The sequence below is a fragment of the Leptosomus discolor genome, chromosome 2 (genome assembly GCF_034619465.1).
Source record: "Leptosomus discolor isolate bLepDis1 chromosome 2, bLepDis1.hap2, whole genome shotgun sequence".
Lineage (NCBI taxonomy): Eukaryota > Metazoa > Chordata > Aves > Leptosomiformes > Leptosomidae > Leptosomus > Leptosomus discolor.
The window spans coordinates 20,014,568-20,036,926 of NC_141392.1; the positions used below are offsets into that span (position 1 = coordinate 20,014,568).

General features: G+C 37.9%; 1 protein-coding gene across 25 annotated transcripts in view; it reads right to left on the reverse strand.

Annotated features, from left to right (window-relative positions):
* Window positions 1–249: 249 nt before the first annotated feature.
* The window catches only part of NRXN1 (neurexin 1), a 719,965-nt gene continuing 697,855 nt past the window's right edge, over window positions 250–22,359 (reverse strand). For 14 of the 25 annotated variants that reach the window (XM_086460705.1, XM_086460700.1, XM_086460699.1 and 11 more), the window contains 2 exons: window positions 18,216–18,303; window positions 250–557 (listed from right to left, as the gene is read on the reverse strand). In XM_086460705.1, the coding sequence (XP_086316831.1) occupies window positions 250–557; window positions 18,216–18,303 (396 nt within the window). The remainder of the gene's footprint in view (window positions 558–18,215; window positions 18,304–22,359) is intronic. The other 11 variants (XM_086460706.1, XM_086460703.1, XM_086460704.1 and 8 more) reach the window with 1 other exon arrangement.

Below are 22,359 nucleotides of genomic sequence, written 5' to 3' on the forward strand. Positions count from 1 at the left end.
AACATAAAGACAGGCAGAGTAAATGAAAACACTGTGGATGTTAGGGAATTTATCAGCTCCTGTTTCTGAAAAACAAGAGCATGAAATGCTTGTTTTTAAAAACAGTCTTTCCTTTCTGATTGCATTCCCTGTCTTTTTTGTTTGTTTGTTTTTGAATGTGCTTCATAAAAAGTAAAGTAAATAAGTTTGTATTATGTCTCAGATAAAATGAAGACTATTTCTATACAAGCGTTCTTTTAGATGTTGAGATCAGACATAGTACTCCTTATCCTTATTTTTCTTGTTTTTGTTGGAACTTTTAGCGCTGTTGGGCTGTTTTTCCTTGATCACAGCCCCATTGGATTGTGCTGAGTTACTGATGTAGTTTCGACTCTCATCTACGTGATACGATCCTTCGTCTCGATTCCTGTACTTGTACATAGCATACAGGAGAATGAGGATACACAGTGCTGCTGCTGCCACGATCCCAACTACCATCCCTGTCGTGCTGCTGGATTCACGAATCACCTCAGATGAGCCAGGGTACTCCCTTCCTCCTCCTGCCCTGGTAGGATTTGCTGTAGGTAGATAATGAAATAAGGGAGAGGTTATTATTGAGTTTGCACGTTGAGGAGTTCATCATATCTACCTGCTACAAACATGCATCACTCTAAATGTACTCACGAGGTCAGGACTGCCTATCAATGTGCCCTACTCTACCCATCTGAAAACAGAATCATTAAGGTTGGAAAAGACCTCCAGCCCAACAACACCATGCCCACTAAACCATGTCCTGAAGTGCCGTCAACGTTTAGGTTTGCAGCCCATTCCATTTTCATGTCTGTCAGCACAAGTAAACAGGCTTTTAAACAAGGAAAAGGACAGCAAGGAAAATCTCATTTTAGCCTTCAAAGGTATAAATTCTCCAAATGCTGTTATTAAGCAAAGAATGCCTAAATAATCTGAAATAACAGGCGTGCTACAATTTAAATGCCAGAACATGAACATCTGGGAGGAAAGGATCTCTCTCTCCCACTCCTTCCCTCTCTCTTTCTCTCCTGTAAAATGCAAAAAGTGTCACTATAGTACTTACTGAGAAGACAGTAATGATAAGACAGACTACTAAACAGAATAGGGGAAAAAAATCAAAATTCTCCCTCATAAGAAATGATAGCAGGCAATAAGTTGGCTACAAATAAGGTATCCTCAGCTATCCCATAGACTTCCCTCAGCAAGCTCCTCAATTTCTCCTTTACTCCTAATATTTTTTTTTTAATTATATTTACTTTTATTACTTTTAGAGAGCTACCCAACACTACCTTCTCTTTTCCAATGTCTACACTTTACACCACTTTTTCACTCAACTTCTCTCATTCCCTCTTTTCGTCACTGATGTCCGTACCAGACATTCCTTCAAGCAACACTTTATGCCCAGAAAAAAACTCTCAAACTTCACAGAGCAAGGGCTCAGCCTTCTAATAACCCACCTCTCAGGCCAGACTCTGGTCTTTTCAGTTGTGATATGAACTGAACTGACCTATGTCTTCAGACTGTAAAGTCTTCTTGATAGGAACTATTGTGTTGTCTGGCACATTTTGTTCCCTTGCACAGCCATGTGGAATGAAAGCCTAACTCCAGGAGGAATTTCTAGGTTAAACGTTCACAGCGCACACAATGCTTATGATGATCGCCTGCCTTTATTGCATTTTGCAGAAGGATGGGAGGCAGACCTTTGTATGGAATTGCTTTAAGTAGCAATAGCTGAGATGGATCTTCTTCTTAGCAAGTGTCATGGACAAAAATGTTGTGACCTGGGTCTGTGCAATATTCCTCTGATTGTACCAGCATTTCTAAACTCCTCCTGTTTAGGAGGCTGTGTACCCTCAGCGCTGCCAGCCTTGGCTAAGCTCAGAAGCAAGAAAAGAGCAGTCAGTGAACCAGGGTTTCCTACCGAGCAGTGAAGAACTCCCTCATTAAGCATCCAGGCTGGCTTATAGAACCTGCATTTTAAATAATTATACATCACTAAAAATGCAGTCAGTAAAATATGAATGTCAACTATAGGTATTATTAAACACTAGTTTTACAATATATTCATAAAGTTAGCTTTATCAGGCCTTGCCTACTACTAGCATTTTATTGAAATGTATTAGAAAAGGGTCTTGCTCAAGGTGCATGAAAGCACACTATGCCCCAGTGTCTTTTTTGCACTGTACTGACATAATAGGAAGATAATAATTTTAAGGATCCTACATTAAAGGTAATGCCACTCAAACTATCAACACTGGTCAAAAAAATTGCAACAAGTTTGGACAACCAGAATTAAAAGCAGCCACCAGCTACAAACATCTACAATTGTCTATGAATAATAAAACACAGCAAAAAAGCCACAAACCCCCAAAAGAACTACATTCCTTCCCCACCTTGGTATTACACATCACTTATTTATTGGTGATTTGTGTTCTTACTGTTGAAACACCATTTCCTGGCAGTTATCCCACGTGGGTTTAAAGAAGGTGACATTTTATTTGGCTGAAAGAACAGAGGCACCACAGTAAGATGCAAGAAAACTGTCATTCGTGTCAAACAGTATTTTAACTTCTTTTCTTTTTCCTCCCATCTGAAAGTTCTTAGTCGTTATGACTTGGTACAATTGGTATTTTCTATGACTACACAAGGAATCTTGAAATTTTGCTTCAGAAGGCTCTAAGATTTTTCCTCATTTCAGGGTAGATGCCACCCTACTAAGAAATGTGGTCTGTCCCAAAGTAGTCATCGACTGTTTTGGGTTCTGTTTCTTCATTGTAGCTATTGCAGAAAATGGAAAATCTTTTACACATAGGGTGTCATTTATTATTTTACAAGAGACAATGCATCGTTGCAGAATAAAGACTCCTGAGTATTTCCATAGTGAATGAAAATGAGACAAAGTCTTATCTTATTGTATGTGATTTCAGGAAATTAATTTCTGCCTGAGAACTAACAGAAGCAACTGAATAAACTCTGTCAATACCTGATGCACTAACAGCTGCTCTTTCCCTTTAAAATACAGACATTTGGGCCAAATGCCATCAACTAACTTTACAATTAATGTCTACTAAATGACACCTAACAGCTTGAGCACAGCAAAATGTTCTTTTAATATTTCAACCTAAAAAAACATGTAAGGAATATTTTTCAATGTTACCTAAACTCCTGCCTTTCACCTGATGGGATCCTTTTATTTTTAAGAATGTTTTCACAATTATCTCATTTATCCCATCTGTCTGAGGAATATTCAACCACGACATTAATGTTATTTAAACTTACAACATTTTCGAAGCATCTGTTGTTACATTTGTTTGGACTTCCGTAAAAGGAGCAGTTCAGCAAGGGAAATGACTTTTTGCTATTTTTCTTCCATTTACATTAAAATACACCTTTAACCTAGCAGGGCCTCTCAAGGCAAAAGCCTCTTCTACCTTCAAACAAAGGAGGAAGAAATAAGAGGAAAGTTTTACAAAGCACATGGGTTTGTCTGTGAGCATTTTAGGAAGGAAAGGCTAATGGAGCCCATGCTAAAAAGTGTCCTATTCTGAGACAGGGAGAAAAAGGCCACTGGGAACAGGCCAGTCTACGCTTCTTTTGAAATCTGTGTAAATAAACAAATCACCATCCACAACATTGCTGAAACAGCTGCCTTCTATTTAAGTAGGACCTTTATTTGACTACAGCTGGAGTACCCAAGGGGAATTTACCTGGATTTTCCCCTGCAAGGCAGGGACTATTGCAAGGCATAGCAGATGACCTTAATGGAGAGCAAGTGAAGATTACAAGGTTACAGAAATCTTGCTTTTTGTTCCCCAGCTCTTTAAGAAACACATGATGCACTTTTCTTCCCAGCATCTTGGTAGCTGAACAAGGCAGTCATTGGCTCCTGGCACAGCAGCAGAGGTATGTCTACGGGTAACCTTGTCTGCTAATCCCCTGCAGTCTCTGTTAGTGTCTGCAGCACCAAAAAGACATTAAGTTCATCCCAGATAAAGCTTCTTATTGTAAATAAGAAGCGAACTACCTTATAGGTCAATGTTAAGATTAAATGTCATAAAAATGACCCGGATTTTTAAGAATCAAAAATCGTCTCCAAAAAATCCTGAAACAATCTATAATAACTTGAGGATGATTTCATTAGGAACAAGAGAGATTCATAAAGACTGTAACTATCCTATACGTATATTATATGCTATAACAGTAAGAGGAAATAAGAGTCAACTTGTGGTGCAATGATCCCTTCTTAAAACAACTTCTCTGGTGCAGAACTCTTCCTCTCAACAGCATACAACCAGCCTTTTTGGATTGCCTCACAGACCAGCTTAGAAGAGACTGATTTTTAAAAGCCTCTTCTACCACTTATGAAAAACATTGCATGAAATAATAGCAATTGAACACAGTTTTATATTGTGTAATAATGGATTAGAAAGTTATTATTCTTGACTGTATTTCTAAGTGGTTTAAAATTTAGAGGGAAAAATCTGACTATTTTCAGTGCCCAGTTTTTATTAATACTGTGAAAAGAAAATTGGAATTGCAGGCTCCCATGGTGTTCGTGAATTGAAATTAGCAGACTTGAAAACAAAACAAAAAAACCCAACAAAAGGACCCCAAACCTGTTTTCTTTACGTTTACACCTTCCCTCAAACTGTGAATAGGAAATTACAAGACAAGAATGTTTAACTACTGCATTTGCAATGAGGCATGAAGGCAATTATTTACAGGACACATATTAATTTTCACTCTGTGTGCTATCATTGTAGATCTGTTTGTGGTCGGCTTTCTGTAGCATTGTTGGATTCTGGTGAACCTGTTTCTGAGCTCACTGCAATTTCAACGTCTCATTACAACAAATAAGTCTGAAAAACAAACCTCAGCGCTTCCTCTGCTGAACCAGTGGGATAGATGCAGTCCAGTTGCAAAACCAGGATAAGGATCTGCTGTGAACTTGCACAAAAGACTGAGGTCAAACCCAGTCTGTTCTGATTACAGGGGTATCGCTGCCTGCTCCCTTCCTACCCAGCCTCAAGTGGCTCTTGAGGGGAGGCAAGAACTGGCTCCCAGGGCATGTTGATCAATGACTGAGCTGCCATAGGAGGGAAGGAGTGTGAGGTGGTTCCATATGTGGCTGCTATAGCTCAGTGACAAACTTTCATCAGACTTGGAATAGTCTATATCCAAAGCCATGATCTAATCCGAGTGAGAGATGTACCACAAAACTAGCTGCGTTGCCGAACACACACTCTATGCTCCACGATCATAATGGCATCATGATTCAACGAGAATAGGAGCTGAGACCTGCACACACAACACACTGTGATGTGGTGGAGAGGTGTGGTGCTTATGAGCAGAGTGGCTACATTTGCCGTCTCGAACTCATGCCGTTGCATTTGTTCTAAGAAATCTGTCAGACGCTTACTGAGTTTGGCAGAACAAGACAATAACCTACTTTCAAATGTGTTTAAGAAAGAATTATTAAGGTATCTGTTCTACTCTTTGGTGCACAAACCCTCTTTAATTCCTATAAAGTGAAATTTTGAAGAGTCTCAGAAGGAAAGATGTAGTGCATTAAAATACCTCTACAGTGACGTTAACTAACTTAGAGAGTCATAAAAATAGTCTAGCAGTGAAACACCATCCTCCGTGAAAAAGGTTATTTTGCTGAGAAGCTAAACATTGTCTCTGCGCAGAACAGAACGCTTATTTCCAAGTGCAATGATTTGCCATATATTACTTCAAATCATTTACAAATCCTACCAACTCCTTAGGACTGTAGGTTTTGCAAGTAACATTTATTTTCCTGTGATTGAGAGGTGGAAGGGTTGTCTCAGCCTTTTTTAAATGTCAACCTAAGTCTAAAAGGAGACAGGTTACTTGGTAGCACAGTGCCAATTGATAAGAGTATACCAGATCAATGGGTTTTGTAAGTTAATATGCTCTGCAGAGCTGAGGGGAATATTTCACACAGTTTAATAAGAAGCTATTTTGAAAATGTTTTCCACAAAACTAAATTTAATTTTAGCCAAAATGGAAAATATAAGCCAATATATCACTTGATGTTTTTAGCAGTCTTCATCCTTGTGCTCTTACCCTTTTTATTAGTATATTTTAACATTTTCAGTTGTATTGCTCCTCTTTTAGTATTCCTTCCCTCTGAATGTGGATCCTTTCTCCTTTTACAAGTTCAGCTGTTGATCCTGCCTCCCGCTACTTCTACATTTGTCATTCATCTTTGCACCTCTGCTTCTTTCTTTTCTACATGAAGTAATTTACCCCATTTTTTGTGTGTGTTCTGGGAAATCTTTGGTAATTTGTTACCTTGCTTCAGAAATTTTGACTGATCAGCAGAGTCACTGGGTAGTCTAGATTTTAAATTGAAGTATTGCTAAATGGGAAAAATATTAAATGCTTTTGCAAATAAGACAACATAAGGAAGACAAAACATGAATATTACACTACTGATAACATGTTTTCAAGATACAGCTAAGCTGCTGTAATCGTGGGGAACCTGTTCAGACAGCTAAACAAATAACTTCTGCTCAGTTATTTGCCTGCAGCTCTAGCTCCCTGAAAACTCAGATGAACACCTGTGTTACATCAAGAAAAGGGTGGGGACATTGGAAACAAATTTTTGCTGGCAGATAACTCTAAGATTGGCTTCATTGTACCAATAGCTTACAGTGTTAGTGACAGTGACATTCGAGCCCTACTGAACTTATCAAAAGCTTTGCTACTGAGCTTCACAGGACTAGGGTTCCATTTATTGCTATTTTTATCATTATTTCATTTTTAAAAAAGCAAAAAACCTCCAAACCACGTAATCTAGGAATAAGATTTCTGTAAGAGAATGCAAAATGTAGTTGTAAAGAGCGAGGAATCTCATGGTTTGGCCTGCAGAGCAAGGAATGATTATGCTCATGAAATGAGATGCAGGTGCAGACACCCACATTCATCTTTACAACTGTGGGTGATTCCCTGAATGTCTTCCTTCACTAAGCAGCTACTACATGAAGAGATAAATGTCTGTGCCACAAACATTATACATACGGCTTGACTGCTGGAGCTGAAAGCACGCTGCATTCAATTTGCTCTAAATACTGTCATCAAGTCAGATCCATTACTGACAAACTTGATAATGTGCCTGGAAAAAGAAGGGGCCAGGCTTTCAAGATATCCAGAATATACATGCACACCCATTGGAAATGTGACTCCTACAAACACCAAACTATACCTGCTAAAGAAAGGTTTGGATACAACTTGCAGGTACAGCTACACTTGTTCAGCCTAGATTGTATTGCTGTTAAGACCTTATATGCTTCTCCAGGGGTGGGAAGAAAAAGATAAATGGACTTCAGGATTGACATAAATTACACCCAACATAATTAATGTTCTTTTTCTCATGATAAAATTATTAAAATGAGTAACACCACCTTGTTTTTCTTTGCTTCTCTTATCATGCTTTATAAAACAATCCTGGTATCTCTGATGGTAGGACAAGCAAAAAAGTTTGAGATATCTACAAAGATTTGTCTTATTTTGGAATATGTTCTTGCTGCTTTTATCCCTTTTCTGTAACTTTTTTAAGGGTATGTTCACAACATGTGCTGTATCTAGATCAGAATCTACTGTTTAAGTCAGCTTACATTTAAACTGTCAAAGTCCCAAATCTAGACCATCGCTCTTAACCTCAGGAGAACCGCTGATTTTGAAACCTATGGGCCAGAATAGCACGTCAACAGAGCAGAACAAGGTTTCGTTCAGGTCTTTATATAGTTAGAAGGAGATACCCTAGGGTTAGACTACTTCAGGTACATGCAACCTCATTATAGATTACTTTTGCCTTGAACTTACCTGCTTCCATTTATGAGTAATATCCTTAGAGAATACCTAGTTCTCAAACTTGTCGGCATTCACCTGCCACTTTGCAGACTGTCAAATGACTAGTCACACACTAAAAACCCCCAATGCTTCTGCAGAGGTTTAAATTAGGTGTTAGCAAGTGGCTGAAAATCAGCAGCAAGTCCTACTAGGTATGCAAGAGATACTGAAAATTCACACTGTATTGGTTGCTAGAAAACACCACCAAAAAGTTTACTGCTTGCCCTTATCTGCTTTATCTGGAAGCGGGGTAAGCAACCATGCTTACTGCCAGCAGTCTGTTAATGTGGTTATCAGTTGATAAGCTGCAGCTGGCATACACCAACTACTTTGTAACACCATATTGATTGAACTTATCAGGTATTGCAAATGGTTAGCTAGAAGGACAATGGTTTGCTTGCACACCTGTAATTCCCCTGCTTGAATGCAGAAAAACTGAGTTGGAGAGTGCCAGAATAGACAGTGCCCTGTGTCATTTAACTCAGAGAGGCAAAGCACTGCCCTCTGCCCCGTATCCTGCATGTAGTCCAGCCAGCTTCCCACTTCCTCAGCAAAACTATTTTCCCTGTTTGCTAGGGGATGCCTGAGAGTCCCAATCTTCTGTCTGGTCCTTCCTCCAAATAGTAGTGGAGGTAAAGCAAATTTCCTACAGAATTTTGAAGACCAGATTTAACAACACATTGTTCAAATTTGGTCTGAGAAAGCCTTGGCATAGAAGTTAAGCAATGCAATGTTAGTTCAGGCCAGTATTTTGGCTATAAACTTTTTCATACCTTTGCAAAATATTGTCTTTCTTCTTCTATCATGTCCATAAAAGAAAAACTTGATATATAAGTCCCAAGGAAAAAGTTTTTTTCCACAAAAAAAAAAGGAAATTCAATGCATATGCATTTCGAAGTGACAAGAAGTAGTTTCAGTATTGCTAGTGTCCACAATACAGTATGCAAGAAAATATATGCACTAGATGTGGCAAATCAAACCAGAATGAAGTGTAGCTCAAGGAAAACAATGGGCTTGTATTAATCAAGGCACCAGAAGCACATTGTCTAATTTCGAACAAACTAGAGTGGCCAGCAGATCAAGAGAGGTGATTCTGCCCCTCTGCTCTGGTGAGACCACACCTGGAGTGCTGCATCCAGCTCTGGAGCCCTCATTACAAGAAAGACATGGACCTGTTGGAGCAGGTCCAGGGGAGGGCCACAAAGATGATCAGGGGGCTGGAGCACCCCCCTATGAAGACAGGCTGAGAGAGTTGGGGTTGTTCAGCCTGGAGAAGAGAAGGCTCTGGGGACACCTTATAGCGGCCTTCCAGTACCTGAAGGGGGCCTGAAGGAGAGATGGGGAGGGACTGTTTACAAGGGCACGTAGTGATAGGATCAGAGGCAATGATTTTAATCCAGAAAAGGGTAGATTTAGATCAGATATTAGGAAGAAGTTCTTTACCATAATGGTGGTTAAGCACTGGAACAGTTTGCCCAGAGAGGTGGTGGAGGCCCCATCCCTGGAGGCAAGATCAGGCTTCATGGGGCTCTGGGCAACCTGATCTAGCTAAAGATGTCCCTGCTTACTGCAGGGGGGTTGGACTAGATGACCTTTGGGGGTCCCTTCCAGCCCAATTCATTCTATGATTTATTTATATCAACAATCTATGTGCAGTCTTGATTCTAAGTGTAAGCTTGATTCAAAAGACCAATTTTTAGGATTATACACTTTAACCTAGGATTTTTAAGCAGACTGACATGAAAATTAACAGAACCTATGCCAGATTCAGTCAGCTATTTACTTAACCCTTGCGCAAGCAAATCCTCTGCCTTTCCAAAATTCCGTATTTAATCAGACAAAAGTCTCACTCAAAAGTCAGCAAATCACTTAAGTGTTTCTGAAAACCTCAGTTTTGCAATTACTAATTTACTTATTTTCTGCATTTTTCAACAACTGTCAGTGTGTGAAATCCACCCATGAAAAATGTTTTAAGAGTCCACATAATCTTTATTTGGCTTTATTTAATTGGTTTCAGGAAATCTAATGTTTACAAAATAACCTTAAAACCAAATTCCTTTCTCATGATGAAGATTAGGACAGGTCAGTGATGGTTTTCTTACACTTCACTAGTGTATTGTGCTTCTATCCCAAATTGGAAAGACCATACTTTAGAAGACAAAATAGAGATTTTTCCCTGTTGGAGTTCAGAAACTTTCAACTGGCATGATCAGCACGGGCCACATAACACGTAAGATCTGACTTGGTATTTTAAAAATGAACAATACAATGTGTATTTTTCGTATTTTCCACCCTGATAATCAGTTAAGTGATTCTTGATTTGACTCTAAAAAGATCTACACCTTTTTTGAAAATGGCAGAACTATCTCATAGGGAAGGCTGTCAAAGCACACACATCTTTATTTCTATGGCTAACAATGAAGAATCACAAAAGATTTACAACTGCCTAAACCCTATTTTCATGATAGGGATACATGCACAGATACTGCGGCTTAATTAGTTGTTATTGAAAATCTTGAATACCAGTCCTGAAAATCAGCAGTGCTTTGTTTAAGACAGCATGGTCATATATCCAATTTAATTTGTTTGTTTGTTTGTTTGACAAAGCTGCTGCATTAGCAGTCAATTAATTCTTTAAGGTCTATGTAAACACCTTATTCAGCAATTTTGTACTTTGTTGGATTTCTTTCTTTGGTTTTTTTTGAGTCATTCTGGATATATGTCTCTCTGGTTAATGCTGGAATGGTCTGTAAGGCAGGTTCTTTATCTGGGAGTAGCAAAAAGGATAGGTCAAGTAACTGCTTATATACAAGCAACAGCATTTTCTGCAAATATTTCTAGGAAAAGTCAGGACAGTAAGCCCTCAAGGGCATATGCATATACTCCTGCGGATGGAGAGAGAAAACAAGAGAGGATGAATATTAAATGGATTGCAAGACAAGTGATTTTCCCCAGATAGCCTCAACAATGAAACAAGACCATATTCCTGCACCTCAGTGTGTGCTGAATGAGAGTAGACTTCCTGCTCTCCTCCAGCCCTGCCCACAGAGCTGTAACCCTTAGCTCTAACCTGGTCTCCATTCACTTCCTATCAGTCACATTATCTCAAGCAGCAATTGTACACTTGCCTCTGTTTGACTTAACGTATCACTTCTACACCTGAATAAAATGACACGATATTCATGGGCATTTTATTGTCCATGATCCAGAGAAGCACTGAAAAATCTAGGGAGTTTCACTGAAATCAGTGGGTATGACACATATCATGCACATGAGTTTGTGAATGAACAATGTGGAGTGCCTGGTTTGCTTCTCTGCATTCACATCCCAGTCCTGGTATCGCAGCTTTGCCTATAAATACCTTCAGAACAGAATCACAAGCAGTGTTTTACATCTTTAAAAAAAAGGAAAATAACAGAGCCTTCTTTCATGGGCCACTCCTTCAGGAGCATTGAGTAATGTTCCATTTTTCCTGAATTACTGTTTATAAAACGAGTAACTTTCTTCAAACTGCTAGAAACACTGCCATTTTATCTATGCTATGGAGATGCCTAACTCCAAACCACTGAACACATAACAGCAGTACTAGTAATTGTCACTTAATGAATTTCTCTGAACAAGAACTGTTGTCTGCATATGTCTGAAGCATGAAGTAGAGCTTTAGGTATTGCCATACAAATAACAACTCCATTATTTACACCATGCATATTTGCCATTCTTACACACATTACAGAAGTGAGAATGTCCAACTTTAGCAAGAATATGAGTAGAATATCAATTCCCCCTCAAAGTTCACACACAAGGAAAATTGTTCATCATTTACACAACAGTGGAAAAGGTCTTGTGCAAGTTAACAGAGAGCTTTGTAAGATTCATAGCAACCTGATGTCGATATTTCTTACTGCTGATATTACATTGATAGAAAACTATCATGTTCAGGAAAAAAGCCACCTCCCCAGTTTCCTTCCATGTTCTTGCCTTCTGATATGTTTGTATCACTGTGACTGCAATTAATACATTCTAGAAAGCATTAGCCTGTGCCATCACCTCCAGGCTACATATTAAACCTGTCTTTGAATTACATGTGTTTGGCAAGGAGTATCTACTTAATTGTTCACATTTAAAAGGCATGTTTAGCTAACAATCACTGCATTTTGTCTTAAAGTGTGCTCAAAAAATAAACTTTAAAATAATTTCATGTTGGTCACAAATCTCCTGTACCAGTTGAGGTTACAGAAAGAAAGGATGTATAAGAGTTTGAACACCACCACAACCACCAAAATTACACAGAATGCATTTGAGGAGTCAGAATTCTCTAAACTATTGAAAAACTATTTATTAGAGTGAAAGAAAATCCTTCCTTTCAGCATATGCTATTATTTTCAGCTCTTCCCAACACCATGAATATATGAAAATCCTTAGGACTGGCTGGAAAGCTACAATTCTACTCAATTTTCCAATGCTTCAATGGCAAAGCTGGAAAAGAGTAGAGATCAGTGTTGGTACAATGGATTAAACATAATTTTAAACCCCTTTTTCTTAGATAATTTAGGAAAAAATTATTTTTGATCCAATTCAATGAGAAGTGCCATATTTGTAATTCACAGTGACAGACACTAAAAGCTCAGTCTATTGACAAAAACTTGGTTCAGTTCACAATAAAATAATTTTGAAAAATGCAACATTTTCTTCCTGTTGTTTTGCGGGGGCTTTATGATTTATAAAAAAATTAAATAATGTTAATAACTGTTTTAACTTCAGTTACAGGAAAATTAACCTATATCTGAAGCCCTTCAGTTCTGTTATGTATAGACATGGTCTGGGCTAACATTTAGAAACTTTGTAAACAAAGCATAATTTTCATCCTGTAGTAGCTCATACAGACACATCTATATGTATTTCAGCTAAGCATTTTAAAAGGCTGATTCAAGACAACCCAGCAATCTTTCTAGTACTGGAAACGCATATAGAACTACAGGATAATTGGACTGAGGCACAAATATTCCCTTTATGTCTCGAGCCATAATGAACACAGTAGCCTTATGAACTAACTGTAATTTTGTTTTTCTTTGTTTCAGCTCCTTGCACAACGAATTCCATGAAGGGCATTAAATAGGGCACTTGCAGTGATGTATAAATTATAGGAGTCACTTCACCTCCTACTGCAATGCTATCTGGCTGCCAGATGCACCAGGAATACAGTGCAATAATTTGTGACAGGAAAAGAAGAGCAAAACTTGTAAAAACAAGTATAAATCATTCACAGTACATACTTCACAGCTCTGCCTGTTAGAAATATACGTATCAGTGCTGGGACCAAACCTAAACCATGACAAAGTATTTGTGAACGTATGGTTCCTAGCCATCTACATCTATCCAATATGTGCTACCACACAGCAGGGGACGTACATACGCAGGAAGCAGTTTGCATGCAAAGCCCTGTACTGTTCTGTTCATGGGACAAAGCCTTCCCCAAAGCAGTGACTGAACTGTAAGAGTCATCTTAAGTAGTGGCTTGTTTGCTCTTTCCTGGCTATACAGATGCTTTGGAGATTTCTGACCATCACCAGCTGTTTTCTGCAATGCAATGAGCCTGATCAAGATGTAGGAAAACCAACACAGGCTCAAAGATCAGTCCATAAAAATCTATCGTATTATTGGTCCTTACTTAAAAATGTAGGAAAATAGCTGATCCCATTTCTCCCTCAGAATCAAGAATCAGGGCTAAGAGAGGTAACTTAGTATTACCAGTCGGTATACATGACTGAATTCTGTCCTGACTATTCTTATCATATTTACCTGTAAAACAAGTACAGGACAAGATCTGATACCAGTCAAACACTGTCCTGTGAAGTGGAACCCAAGAGCTGCCAGACAAATGATGATCAAGAGGTGATGAAGTATTTTCTTTGGCTGTAACGTGAACTTCTGTTGTTAGAAAGACTCCTGTCTTGTTTCTACAAGAAGCTTTTTTCACTTTGAAGGTTGTTTTCTGCTAAAACTTCCAAGACCAGCAAATATCATATATTCTGACTTTAAGACTGCCAAAACTTCTATCCATCCCATTTCTGCTGGGGCCGTCAGGAGAGGTTTTCAACCTAATCTCTAACTTAAACCTTTATTGAGTCCTGAGTTTGAGAAGGACTTAACTAATTTGCAGAAAAAGAACTGTTTGTGCGCATGCTAAAAACTGTAAGACTTGTTCCCTGGTCTAGATTTCCTGCTACTGAACTCAATGATTGCACTTCATTTGACCCAGTTTGGACCTCTCTGCGTTTTGGAACATTTCAAAAGCTAAAGTGGCTAGATAATAGTTAACACATAAAATACCAGCCCAGTGTAACTGGAACAAATCAGCTGTAAAGCACAAATGCTCACGGAAACTCAGCAGAAATCAGAGCTCTGTACAGAGCTCAGGAAAGTCTGGAACAGCAGTCCTGACGTGCAGAATGGCAATTTGTCCATCCGCAGTTTTATAACTCTTCATGTAAAATCAGTTAAGTCATACCAGGTCCTTTTTTTTGCATAGGTTTCCATTAACATTTTTCATAACTTGTCTACAACATGAAAAGACTTTATTATTTGCTCTATGACATGAAGCTCAGGAAACATAAACTATTATTATTTTTATTATTATTATCATAATAATCATAATTATTCTTTGTGTTGTTATTACTATTTAGAGTAGGAGAGGGGAACGTGGAGAGACTGTGAAAGCAATATGTGTTGCCTTTCTATACAAAACATAACACAAACAAAATGTGTTGACTAAGTTTTGCATGCTAATAAATTTGTTATGACTTCATCCAATTACGGCACATTTAGCAGTTTGTATACCACAATGAAATCTGCAATTATAATTTTTGTAACTTTATGTTCCAGACAAGTTGATGGAATTGCTGCTTAGCAGCTCCTAATCTGGTCTAGGTTTTTATGTCCCACACAAAATTTGTTGCAAATTGCATCTTTCCATTTATTATCTAGAAGACAGGTGCACAGAAAGTGAAGCTGGTGGTGGCAGACTGAGACTTGTTAGCTGTTACAAACTGCAGCATATTTATCCTAGAAATGAGACCCTATTTTAAGCATAAATCTACTAATCAGTAAAATCTAGATAATCAGTATTTTCTATGATATATAGGTTTACCATATTCAAACTGCTTGTTGAATAGGCTCTCATTTTGAGCTGAGAACTTTGGTTTGAAATAGACATATTATGGGTAATCATCACAGAAATGTACAGTTATGGCTCTGTCAACAAAACTGAATGGGCTCTGGCCATCCTTTAAATGTATTCTTGCTATGAAAATGTTGTCCTGAGAGCACTGAGAGCATCATCTCCTGTGCTGGGGTGGATCCCTTTGCTGATGACCATCAGGCAGCAAGACAAGAAATCTAATCGGAACTCAGACTACAGCCTCTGAAGTGAAAAAGTAGTAGTAAAATTGTCCTAATCATCATATATTCTGCCTCCTAGGAGTATCTGTAGCGAAACACAAGCTTCACCAGCATTAGTGAGGATGTTGAGGAGTAGCTGTGGAGAAGCAACTCTGGTTTGTGAAAAGGGTTAAGGAGAAAAGCTGAACTGAACTTTGGGAAGAATTTAAAAGGAAGGACATAGTCTTTTGTATGTCCTATCCCAAATGAAAAGAAAAAAAAAAATCATTAATCTGTCACTGTCAACAATATTACACTTCTCCCCCTTAAGTTCCATCCTACTGTTAGGAGTAGCTCAAATCCACGTTGAGACTGCAGTATTATTGAGATCAAGCAGCCTACCACACTATTCATGGAGAAAACTTATTCATAAGACTAAGCGACTAAGACTAAAACAGTTTACAGAGGTGCAGATGCGCTAGAAGATATGCATTCAGTAACCCCTTTGGTTCATGTTGTTTCAAATATGAGAAAGGGACAAGGCCAATGAAGAGGGAGGCAAATTAATAGCTTTTAAGACTTGAGAGTGGGAGGACAAGTGACATTTTGATGTGAAAATGACAGATAAAATGATCCAGACAATTGGGATTATGGAGAACATAATCCCTGTGTCAATCCATACTTTTTTTAAGAACGCAGTAGCAGTTTGGATCCAAGAAATGAAACAGTAAACCCATTCTCAGATAAACTAAAATGAGAAGTGTAGCTGGGTGATGAATGATAAGCTAAAACAGGAAAGCTAAACACCAGGATGTAAAGCTAATGGAAATGTTTTGCAGGAAGACTAACATTCACACTCTGCTTCTGGACCATAGTTTGGACAAAAATTATAACCTGTCAGAAAGCTTCATTTCACCCCTCTCATTCCTGCACCCACCAGCTAAATGACTGTGCATGACTCCAGGACTACCCAGCATTGCGGCTCCAGATCTGAAGTTCAAAACAACCTCAGAGAAGAATTATTCTGAAATTTCATTGGCTTTCAGCAAGCTGCAAGGCTCAGACAACACAAATACATTTCTAATACAATGGCTGCATTCTCAGACTGTTTGGGAAATTTTTCAGTGTGAGGTAACTAATGTATTGTGTTACAATTTCCTTATAAATTAAAGAAAATATAATCCACATTTATAGTAGATAAATGCCAATTTATCTATTGAACAGCACTGCTCAGGTTAACTAAAGCAAAGAAGTAACTGGCATGAAAGACAGAGCAACATGTGCTACTGCATTGACTCATACTGGACAAGACAGTCTTGTTAAACTCAATAATTTGAAAATGAGAAGGAAAGAGCAGAAAAAAATATCCTGGAAATTAATTTTCAAACTTTCAAAAAATGAATTCTTATCACAATTCTAAATACCTTGATCATGATGTCTGGGACTTCTGCAAGCGAAATGTCTTCCTGAGATATATAAAAATGTGTAAGGTGGATATACCTGTTGCTGCTCAGTTTTAAGAACGGTCATTCCATCTTGTGTCATTTTGAAAACCACTCTGAAACCCTCTTATTGAAAAGCCAAAGAAACCAACCCCAAAGTATTCTCATCAAATCTATAAATATCTTGGTTCCTAGAAGACCTCAAATGCCACCCTGCAGGTCCACCAAACACTGAGATACGTCACAAATGTCTCTGCCTTTACTTAAATTTAAATAATAATTTTTGCACGTGGATATTAGACTACATGACTTGAAAAAGGAACGACGCATCTGCATTTGAAGCTAAATCACATTTATCTTAAGGCTATGTAGAGATATCTGCTGCCCGAGATCTGGGTGTTGTGCTCTTGGCTCTTAGTTGTGCACTAATATACATAAAATTTAATCAATTTCTACTTGAACTAAATACGTTACTGCATAACAAATCAATCTTAATTATTATAATATTAGGTATTATAGCAAGTACTTAAGATTACCATATTACCTAAAACAACTGACAGTAGGCATGCTACAAAATAGCACGGAATTCAAGTGAAGAAGAAAAACAAGGAGATATATGGTACCAGAAGCTGTTCACTCAGAAAAGGTAAAAGCTAATCCAAGCCAACAAAGAAAGCAGGAGTAATTCATTGGATGATCAGGGATTTTTGGAAGGTTAGAGAGTAATATAATTCTTCAGATTGCTATTATGAAGTTTTGCATTCATTTCACATCTGTGATAAACATTCAGATTTTTAGAGAAGGTATGTTGTATTTAATTGAATATAAAGGTACACAGGAAATTATATCACAGAGAAAATTAGTACCAAATCTCCATTATTCAGTTGGAGTAGAAAAGACATGGCCAAAACACTACAAAGTTTTTGTTCCATGGAAAATATAAGAATGTAAACATTTTCATTTCTAATCAGAACTGAAACATTCACTCTGAATAGTCTTGGCTTGGAAAAAAGCCATAAAACAATTTGAAATTTGAGAATGCTGTATTCTATGTCTTCAGGTTTTTACTATCTATACAGTATTTCATACCATAAACTATAATTCAAAATGAACCCTACTGACATGACATCTGAAATATGGTACTTTTATCTTATTTGAGGGAAATGCTTACGGCACAAACAATTGCAACATCTTTCTCCTAAATGAAGTTGTCCCTTCTTTATCACTACACAGTTGCAGGGGCCCTAGGATGCCCTTCCCAGTCCAGCCTCAGGTCCTCGGTCAAGCTATAACCTTGCTCAGATCATGACTATCTATGTGCTCCCATCCTTTGTCTTTGAAAAAAACATATAGCAAGCTCTCCCTTTCTGCTGATACCGCCATATGTAGAAAGACCCCAATTCTACTTCTCTCTGCTATGTGAGAAAGGACTGTCCTGCTAGATGGGACTCTGGGGGACTGGAGCATGCAAATATGAAATAAAAGAAAGTAATAAAAAAGTTGACTAACCTAACCCACCTGAGCTCGGCTCACAGGGATCGATGTCCTCGTCATCGCTAGGACATTCAGCCGAGGCCACCAGGATGTCATCTGTTGTCTGCAAAGAAAATAAAAGTCAAATAGATATATTTTAATTGACTGAACGTGCAAGGTACTCACTGGCATTTCTTTTATTACTCGGATTTATGCAAGGCCCAGAGCATTCTAGACTTAATATGTAATGGCATAGTGACACTCTCCAACTCTGTATTAATGGGACTTTGCTTTTCAATTCACACTTGTCACTTTTTAGAAGAACTGTGTTGGCTATCCAGTGCAGGCACTTAAACATTTTAATATGTTTTTGTAATAAGAACAGAAAGTAGGATAGAATACATATTGAGGCTGTGGGTCTTCCCTCTTTATCTCCAATATCTCTACTATGATATTGCTGAAAACACTGAGAGCATTAAAAAACCAAGTCAAAATATTGAACCGCCTGCAGCTGTTAAAGCTATCAGAAACGTACTGATGTTTTCTCCATTAATCATACTTGCTATCTCAGATGTAGAGCCGAAAAAAAGCAAAAGAAGCAAACATGACTCTCATTGAGTTGAAAAGTATTTAGTGAAAAGAAAGTCAAGGAAAAAACAATAATAAATACATGTGGTGTTAGAAAGTATCATCCTATTTTCTTAAATAAGTGAAAACACCTTATTTTCTTAAATAAGTGAAGTATTGCCAGAGTGCTGTGTTTATGTCCAAGGAGTTCTAGGAACATGTGTCCAAAATAAGCTTGGACAGTTCTTTGTATAAAGAAGCAGAATCACAGAATGGCAGGGGTTGGAAGGGACCTCTGGAGATCATCTAGTCCAACCCTGCTGCTAAAGCAGGTTCATCTAGAGCAGGTCACACAGGACTGCATCCAGGAGAGTGTTGAATGTCTCCAGAGAAAGAGACTCCACAACCTCCCTAGGCAGCCTGATCCAGTGCTTTGCCACCTTTAATGTAAATAAGTTTTCCCTTATGCTGAGGTGGAACTTCCTGTGCTCCATTTTGTGCCTATTGCCCCTTGTCCTGTCACTGGGCAGCACAGAAAAGAGCCTGGCCCCATCCTCTTGACTCCCACCCTTTAGATATTTATAAGCATTGGTAAGATCCCCTCTCAGTCTTCTCTTCTCCAGGCTAAACAGCCCCAGGTCTTTCAGCCTTTCCTCGTAAGAGAGATGCTCCAGCCCCCTAATCATCTTTGGAGCCCTCCACTGGACTCTCTCCACTAGTTCCCTGTCTCTCTTGAACTGAGGGGCCCAGAACTGAACACAGTACAAATAAATCAAGACAAAGGAGATGAACCAGGGGATGTATGATACAACATGCTATAAAGAAAAGAAACTGGGGATTCCTATCTACTGCTTCTTACAGTGCAAGAATAAGGAGATATTCAATGAAACACTGAGGCAATCAATCTGAACTCAGTAAAATGAAATACCTTCTGTTCAAGCCACCTCTGAGAACAGTCATTCAGAAATGTAATACGACCACCCACAGTTATTAGGGGAAATAATAGCAGAGAAATATAAACTGTCATGCTCCTGGTCATTACTCAAGCAATTACTAATCAGGTTAGGCAAGACGTTTCATAACTGTCCATTTCAAGCTTCTGATCACCTCACCGAAGGAAATACAGAGAGAATAAAAAGAGTACATCATATTGAAACAAGAGGCTAAGGATATAGCAGGCAAAAAGCCATTCTTGAACTCCCCTATGATACGTATGCCAATGAGGAGACACAGCCCATTTCAGTGAATGTGAAACATTATTTTTATATTTTTTTTCTCCATGAGTATAGAGGAGGGACATAAAATACATCAAAGTCTTCCTTCATCAGTTTAAGTCTGAACATGTAAAAATTTTATTTCTGTACAGTAAGGCGAAAGCCTAAGCAATGTTGTTTATCATTATTATTCTAACTGAAGCTTTAAAGCAAAGCATATTACACTAATAGGCTTTTCTTTGTCACGCTTCAGGAATATTAATGAACATATGCTTTCTGCACTTCTGTGAAGTAGGAAAGTGATACAGGAATACATTCATTAATATGTGAGGCATAACAAAGAAAAGCCTATTATAATACTATATTTTACAGCTAGAAGACTGAGGCATAAGAGAATGAAGTAACTGGCTGAAGATAACCAAAAGGGCTATAAACAGCAGCTATGTTACATCACAGTTTAATGCCATAACCACAAAAATTATCTTTCCTTATAGCTAAGAAAATTTACAGCTGGGGGAAACCACTCTATAAATCTGTATTGCTCCCAAAATTAGCTGGCAGATTTGCAATGAGAGTTAAAAAGACTCAAAAAATGTGTTCTGGATGTCCATTCTTTCTGCTGTGGTGAAAAACAAGTTATAATAAAAGCCAACTGCAAACACCCTCTTGAATTTCTAATGTCCATTTCTTTTCCCCAGCATACAACCATTTATGCTTGAAAATCAATATCTTAGTCTCTTTGTGGAAAAACCCTATGTTTTTCCTAAAATATAAAGAAAAAAGAAACAACCAGGTAACCAACAAAGCCTGCAAATAAAAAGTTGACTCTGTACTGTAAAAACCACAACTAGTAAGTATAAAAAAGTACTAATAATTGTAAAATAAGTATCATGCGTCTCTCAAACAATTTCAATTTGGTTAGAGAAACCATGGTGTCATATTTTTCCTTCTGCCCCTAACACTGGAGAAGACTGCACTTTTATGACCTGTAGCCAGAATTCTGAACCCCCCAACTGATCACTGCAGAATTGTACACAAATATCATTAAACAGAGAGAATCACATGCTTATGTAGCAAGAAATGATGGTCTGTGAGATCTACTGGTCTAACTGGAATTTTGTTTAAGGGTGCTTTGGTACATGCATGGATGAGTAACCCTTGTAACTGAGCAAACTGAGGTGAAATGACCAGATAGATTTATAGAATTACTGCATTGTCTCTGATTATTCTTGATATAGGATAGTATGGTCAGATTTTACTTTAAGTAACTCCACTTTTTGTACAGTTTGCAGTGTATTCAAAATTACCAGAAAATAGCTATGGAAAACTCATACACCTTAAGTATATTAATGTATGAGAAATACTCTGCTCAGTTACTTAGAAGAGGGAGTGTCAAAACTGTCTTTATAAAGTGACACTAATTTCAATCTATGCAAAGAGTATTCACACTTCTACAAGAACAAAGGGATGTTCTTGACTGATAAAAGTGCATGTATATTATGGGCATAGAAATGAATAGTACCTTAAATTAATGTGACTATAGCACGTCAAGAAAGACCTCATTAATGTCACAAGAGTATTAAAGGAAATAATGTATGTTTCAAAGTCAATACTAGATATAAAACTAATTTTGTTGCAAGCAATAAATCAAGTATCAGTATTTGAATAAGAAGGGAAGTGGTAAGATGATGTGAAAAATGTTTTCTTCAGAAAAATATGTCAGGAAGAATTCCAGTTTAAGTATCAGTTAACAGATGTGTCACAACCTCCCCCTATTCTCCCCTTTCCCCAAACCCAAATACGTTTCCCACTATTCATACATAATTTTGTCAGAAAAAAGGCAAAGGAGCTGTGAAAGGCAAGTGAGATGGCACTGACCAAGCTACAAATGAAAGAGATTGGATTGCTTAGCACAATTTAAAATGAGATTAAGAATTAGCTAAAACACCAGAGAATATAAGGAATCAATAAAATAAAGAAATACTATAGGCCGGCTACCAGAGTTCTTTCTCCAGAAGAGCTCTGGCTGATGGCAATTTACCTGAACAAAGAGCAGGATTTAGACCTGGGGGCCTCAGACAGCCACAGGGTACAGATAAATAATGTAAGATAGAGTAATATGTTTTACTTACTGCACATTATCTTTTCCTCGTGCTTTTTAATTTGGATGGGAAGATTTAAACCAAATCAGTTCTCCTAAGTGAATTGCAATTGTTGCTAGCACTATGGCTAATTTACAGGACACTGCTTCGAGCATTCTCATTAATCAGGGATTTAAAAGTCAATGGAAAATCCCTTATTTACAGTGAGTGCCTAATAGGATAACATCCAACTGGTAACATCATAATACATGATTGGATTAGAATGTCTCTTGGGCGAGTTGTTCAAATTCATTTAAG